The sequence below is a fragment of the Chrysochloris asiatica genome, unplaced genomic scaffold (assembly GCF_000296735.1).
Source record: "Chrysochloris asiatica unplaced genomic scaffold, ChrAsi1.0 scaffold00695, whole genome shotgun sequence".
NCBI classification, from domain to species: Eukaryota; Metazoa; Chordata; class Mammalia; order Afrosoricida; family Chrysochloridae; genus Chrysochloris; species Chrysochloris asiatica.
Window position 1 is genome coordinate 113,961 of NW_006409213.1, and position 6,970 is coordinate 120,930.

The window sequence follows — 6,970 nt, forward strand, 5'->3', positions numbered from 1 at the left end:
TATTATGGTTCTTGTGGACTTGTTTTAATTTTCTTCATCTTCAGCCTGAACTTGCAACGCACAACTGATGATCTGTTCTGCAGTCAGACCCTGGCCTTATTTTGGGTGATGATACTGAGCTTCTCCAGTATTTCTTCCCACAGATGGAGTCAATTTGATTCTTGTGTATTCCATCTGGTGAGGTCCGTGTGTACAGTTAGCATTTATGTTGTTGAACAAAGGTATTTGCAGTGTATTAGTTGTTGATTCTATCGTGTGATCTAGAAAATACAAGTCTGTATTTTCCAACTGTCCATACCTCTTCTTTGTTTCCGATTTTCACATTCCAGTCACCAGTAATTATCAATGCATCTTTATCGTATATTTAATCAATTTTTGACAGAAGAAGTTGATAGAATTGTTCAACTTCTTCTTCCTTGGCTTTAGTGGTTGGTGTATAAATTTGAATGAATAGTTATATTAACTGGTCTTCCTTGTAAACATATAGCTATTATCCTAGTACAGACAGTGTTGTGTATGAAGGTAGATCTTGAAATTGTTTTTTTTTCAGGATGAATGGAACATCATTCCTCTTGAATTTGTCATTCCCAGCATAGTAAACTATATACTTGTCAAATTCACAATGGCCAATACCAGTCCATTTTTTCTCACAGATGCCTAGGATATTAATCTTTATGTGTTCCATTTCATTTTGGATGACTTCCAGTTTTCCTAGATTCATACTTTGTACGTTCCATGTTCTGATTATTAATGGATGCTCGCAGCTCTTTCTTTTCATTTTGAGTCATGACCCAGGAGCAAATGAAGGTTCCCAAAGCTTCACTTCAGATGGACTCTACTTTGAGAGGCAGAGCTCTTCCTTAGTCATATTTTGAGTGCTTTCCAACCTGAGGGGCTCATCTTCCAGCATCATATCACACACTATGTTGCTGCTATTCATAGGGTTTTCGGGGATAATCCCTCAGAAGTGGACTCCCTATTCCTTCTTCCTAGTCTGTTCTTAATCTGAAAACTCCACTGAAACCTGCCTGCCATGGGTGAGCCTGCTGGTATTTGAAACATCAGTGGCATAGCTTCCAACAGCACATCAACATGCAAACCATCACATGACAGATGGAGCTCATATAAGTAGGACCCTACAATATTTTTCCTTTTGTGACTAACTTATATCACTCACTATAATGTTTTCAAGCTTCATCCATTCTATCATTAAACATATCAGAATTTTATTACTCCTTATGTATAGATATTTAATTTTATGTGTAGACTACATATGTTTAAGGTGCTCTGGTAGCGTAGTGGTTACGAATCGGGCTGCTAACTTCAAGGTCAGCAGTTCGAAACTACCAGCTGTTCCGTGGGAGGAAGATGAGCCTTGCTGCTCCCGTAAAGATTTACAGTCTCGGAAACCCTGTACAGGGTCACTATGAGTCCATTCCGGCTCCATGGCACATAACCACCACCACATATGTTTACCCATTCATTTGCTGATGGACACTTGGATTGTTTCCATCTTTTGACTTTTATGAACATTGTTGTAAAAATATGCTTGATTTTTTTTGCTTTTAATTCTTTTGGATTTCCTCAAAGTGGAAATGCTGGATCATTTAATAATTGTAGGTCTCACTTTTGAAGGAATTGCGAAACTGTTTTCCACAAAAACTGTGCCTTTTTATATTCCCACTGTGGATGCATGAGGGTTCTAGTTTCTCCATATCCTTGCCAACACTTATTTTCTGGTTTTTTTCTAATATAATACCATCTTACTGGGCGTGAAGTGGTATCTCCCAAGTTTGTTTTGTTTTGTTATGTTTTCTTAACCAAAGGTGCCATCGAAACTCATAATGTAAGGCAATTAATTCATTCTAATAAAATTTAACAACACATAAATATTAATGTCACTATAACACTAATGGAAGTCTTTTTCAGTCCTATGTCTATACTTATTCTGCCCCAAAGTCAGTGTAGAGATTTTTTTCTATTTCTTTTTGGACTAAAGCTTCTATTTATTTCTCCTCTTGATGTTTTCAGTTTGATCATTTCTGTCATGTATTTGCTATTTCTCTTTATAGCTCGCCAACCAGGCCGGGATTCCTCCAGGTGTTTTCAACGTTGTTCCCTGCTCTCAAAAGAAGGCCAAGGAAGTCGGTGAAGTTCTTTGTACTGATCCTCTGGTATCCAAAATTTCCTTTACTGGCTCAACAGCAACTGGGAAGGTATGATAGTTAAGACCTGAGACCAATAAATATTATTCTAATTTTTCCTCCTTATAAAGTGAAGAAAATGACAATAATCATTCCTCCCACAGCCCTCTCTCTCTATTCAGCTGGTTCAAGGATCCATTGCAATGACCACACATAACTCAGGGTTATGGTTTGTTTTGTTTTTTAGGAAGTTACAGGTTACAGTTCAGGGTCAGAAATGCTCAGGGCACAATTGTCCAGTCAGGATAGCCTCGCCTCAGCTGTGCCCACAGGCAGGCCTCTCTCTGCCCCGGCAATGGTACAAAGCCGTTTCAGGGCTGCTGATAAATATTCACAGGACATAACACCATAAACTTCATGGCTCCAGCTCCATGGGTCAGAAACCTAACTCCCCCTGTTAATTGTCTGCAGGCACCCACCCTGCAAGCAAGTCTTCTGTCCATAGTCACTCAGCTTTCCTTGCTCTGTGGATTCAAAAGTCCTCTGCTCTGTGTCACACTCGGGCTCTTGGTTCTGCTACTACTGTTCGTCTTCCTCTCCTCCAGTGTCTCTGCTTTCTGTGTCAAAGCACAGGGGTCTCAGACCCCAAAGGACATGCTCCGCTCCTGGCTCTGCTTCTTTGATGGTAGTAAGATCATCACTCCTGCTTCTCAGATGGCTCCTTTTATATAGAGTTTCACATTTTTACAATTAGAATTCTCTGTTAGTATTCATAGCAGACTCATGTCATCCTGTCAGTTTTTTCTCCCACCTTCTTTAACCCTGACCCAGCAGCAAAAGAGTTGTTTGGTGGGAGTTACAAAGACTAAGGCTAGAAGACACAGAGTAAACAATTCACTACATCACACACAGTATACAAATGGCATTTCATCTTGATGGCCAATTTTAGGAAACAGAGTGTTAAAAACAATGTCAAATAAAGTAATGTCTGATCATCTTCTGGAGACATTTTGAATGTGATTCCTCATTGGGACAAGGCCTAGGTTCTTATTTGACAATTCCATAGGAATTTGGGGCTGGGGAGGTTCTCATTGTATGTTGTTCGTTAAGTGCTAAAACCTTCCCATCATATTTGTTCAATTGTGGAATTGAACAAGTGTTTTTAGAATTGGCGATTCCAGAAACACACAATCGATATTTAAGTAGTAGGTATCTTAGAAATGAAGAAAACTTGTATGCTTAGAATTTTTACATACTTGCAGAAATGTAAAAGATTTTTCCTGGTGTTGTTTGTTTCTTTAAGTTCTTGTTTGTTTCTTTCTTTCTTAAGAGTTGAAAAGTTCTTTTCCCAAAACTGTCTGTGTGTGCCTATGAATCTATTTCTATCTAGCCTTCAAAAGATTTACAAGGTCAGGGTAGAATGAAGACTCATGGAGATTCATTTTCAGCTGATAAACATTTTCCTGCTAATGTAGGAGCACACAACAGAAATAAAACAGTGAAGTTTATGAGAGCTGGAAATTGATGAGACTGCTTTATTTTTCCAAATACGAAGTTTCCAGGCTTTGACAAGGTGCCGTTTTATTACTTTTCTATCATTGTTAGTAGAAAATATTTGCATTTTCCATCTCTGACAGGTTCTGCCTTTCACAGGTTTTACTGTGTAACTCAAATCTGAAAGGTTTTATGTAATTGTGTTGGTGTTTACTCACCATAGGAAGAAAGAAGGAATCAGACAGTTTTATAGCTCCCAACCATAATCACATCTTTCATGCCATAAACTCACGTTCAGGGAGTGGCACTGAGGGGTCGGTCTTACTAGTTATTTACACTGGAAACAGGAATTTTTAGAATCATACACTGCTATGCTCCTGAGCAATGAATGTCACATAAATAAACTTACTCTCACAGGGCTCCAGATGTTTTTGTGAAGTACTTAAAGAATGAGAAAAAGGCCTGGGAGAAAGTGGTGTAAAAACTCTGCATTTCAATCTAGAGAAATTCCCAGGATGCTGGGCAAAGGAAGCAACCCACTGTTTTTCTTCACGTTTCTCAGCAAAATGTCACTTGACAGACCTCTAAGAAAATATTCAGCCATTTGTCAAGTCCGGCCTTTCCTCTTAAAGTATTTATCCCAAGCAGTGATTTGCTTTAGGTGGCTTAAAAGGAAGAGTGATGAGGTTATTGTTGTTGTTAATTGACGTTGAGTCTGTACCTACCCATAGTGACCCTGTATAAGGTTTCCAAGGAGCAGCTGGTGAACTTGAACCGCTAACCTTGCAGTTTAAATGACTTTGCAGTCTGGCGCATTAACCAGAGTGCCACACCAGGACTCCAGTGAGGTTATAGCTAATGATATCATCCACCTGTCAGTTGGCCATTCTGTGGTGGCTTGTGGGTTGTGGTGATGTGGGAAGTTATGCTACCAGCCCACCACTCGGTTGTCAATTTGTCGAACTGTGGTGGCTTGTGTGTTGCTGTGATGCTGGAAGCTGTGCCACTGGTAATTTAAATACCAGTGGGGTCTCTCATGCTGGACAGGTTTCAGTGGTGATTCCAGACTAAGACTAGGAAGGAAGAGAGGGGGACTGCTTTGGAATATTTAGCCACTGAAAACCTTATCAGTAGCAGTGGAACATTGTCCGATATAGTACATGGAATTGAAAACAATATGAATAGCACCAGAATACTGTCAGATATAGTGACAGAAGTTGAGCCCCTCAAGTTGAAAGGCACTCAAAATGCAACTGGGAAAGAGCTGCCTTCTCACAGTAGAGTTGACCATGATGATGCAAATGGAGTAGTTTGGGGGACCTTCATTTGCTGGTGTGGCACAACTCAAAAGGGGTAGAAATAGCTGCAAACATCTATTAATAATCAGAACATGGAATGTACAAAGTATGAATCTAGGAAAATTGCATATTGTCAGAAACAAAATGGAATGCGTAAAGATTGATATCATAGGCATTAATGAACTGACATGGACAGGTATTGGCCATTGTGAATCTGACAATTATATGGTTTACTATGCAATGAAAAACAAATTCAAGACATATGGCATTGCATTCATAGGCAAAAAAAAAAAAACACATTCCAAGATCTATCTTGACACAACGTTGTCTGTGATAGGATAATATCCATACAACTATGAAAAAGATCAGTTTATATCACTGTTATTCAAATTTACACACCAATTGCTGAAATCAGTGATGATGAAATTGAAGAATTCTACCAACATCTTCAATGTGTCCCAAAGATTTTGGTATGTTGTGTTTTCATTCTCGTTTGTTTCTAGGAATTTTGTGAATTCACGTTTAATTTCTTCTTTTACCCAGTCACTTTTCAGCAAGGTGTTGTTCAGTTACCATGTATTCGAATTTATTGCTTTGGTCTTATTGTTGATTTCTAGTTTTATAGCATTGTGGTCTGAGAAAATACTCTGTAGAATTTTGATGCTTGTGAATTTATGGAGACTTGCTTTGTGACCTAACACATGATTGATTCTGGAAAATGTTCCATGAGCACTGGAGAAAATGTGTATTGTGCTGTTGTTGAATTGAATGCTCTGTATACATCTATGAGGTCAAGTTGATTGATTGTGTTGTTTAGTTCCTCTGTAGCATTGTCGAGTTTCTTTCTGGTTGTTCTGTCCCTTTTCGAGAGTGGTGTGTTAAAATCTCCCACTATAATTGTAGATTTATCTATTTCTTTCTTCAATCTCAGTAAGGTTTGCTTCATGTATCTTGGTGCTCTTTCATTGGGAGAGTATATATTTATTATGGTTATGTCATCTTGCTCAATTGACCCTATGCTCATGAGATAGTGTCATTCTTTGTCTCTTATGCTGGTTTTTATCTTAAAGTTTACTTTGTCAGAGATTAGTATTGCCACGCATGCTTGTTTATTGTTGCAGTTAGCTTGCTAAAAATTTTTCCATCCTTTAACTTTAAGTCTGTTTTTATCTTTGTGTGTAAGGTGTGTCTCTTGCAGACAACATATTGATGGATCTTGTTTTCTTATCCGTTATGCCACGCTCTGTCTTTTCACTGGCGTATTCAATCTATTGACATTCAATGTAATTATCAATATGTATGAATTGATTGCTGTCAGTATGTTACTTTTTGGTGGTGCTGTTAGTTCTTTTGTTCTGCATTCCTTCTTGTGTTGGATTTGTGGGTTTTTTTGTGCTGTTTCTTGTTGGTTTCTTCCTAGTTTCCATGTTTGCTTGTTCTGCTTGGGAATTCATTTTTATGATATGGTGTGAAGTGTTAACTTTCTTTGGGGTCCCCTTGTAGTGTACTAACTTTTCTCTGCATTTAAGATACTACATTGTAACCTGTAATTTACTTGGCATCCCCACCACCTGGGTCTCGGTTGCTACATTTGTCCCTTCTTTGACATTGATATACTTTTGGTCTTCAGTTGACCTCACAGCTCCTTTGAGTTTGTTGTTGTAGTCTTGTTCTGTTCTGGACTCTGCTATCTGTTGACTGTGTTCCAGGTGGTGTTGCCACACTTGTCAATCTCTGTTTGTTGCCTGTTCTTGTTGCTTTTCAATCCACAGAACTCCCTTTAGGATGTTTTGAAGTGCTGGGTTGGTTTTGATAAAGTCTCTCAGATTCTGTTTATCTTGGAATGTTTTGATCACACCATCATATTTGATTGATAGTTTTGCTGGATATAAGATTCTTGGTTGACAATTTTTTTCTTGCAGGGTTTTGTATATGTCTCCCCATTGCCTTCCTGCCTGCATGGTTTGTTCTGAATAGTCAGAGCTTAATCTAATTTGCTTGCCTTTATAAGTGATATTTCTCTTCTCCCTGGCC

General features: G+C 38.5%; 1 protein-coding gene across 1 annotated transcript in view; it reads left to right on the plus strand.

The window, feature by feature from the left end:
• Positions 1 to 6,970, plus strand: part of ALDH5A1 (aldehyde dehydrogenase 5 family, member A1) — a 61,964-nt gene that overhangs the window by 21,580 nt on the left and 33,414 nt on the right. The window contains exon 5 of the mRNA XM_006877947.1: positions 2,073 to 2,216. Within this exon, the coding sequence (XP_006878009.1) occupies positions 2,073 to 2,216 (144 nt within the window). The remainder of the gene's footprint in view (positions 1 to 2,072; positions 2,217 to 6,970) is intronic.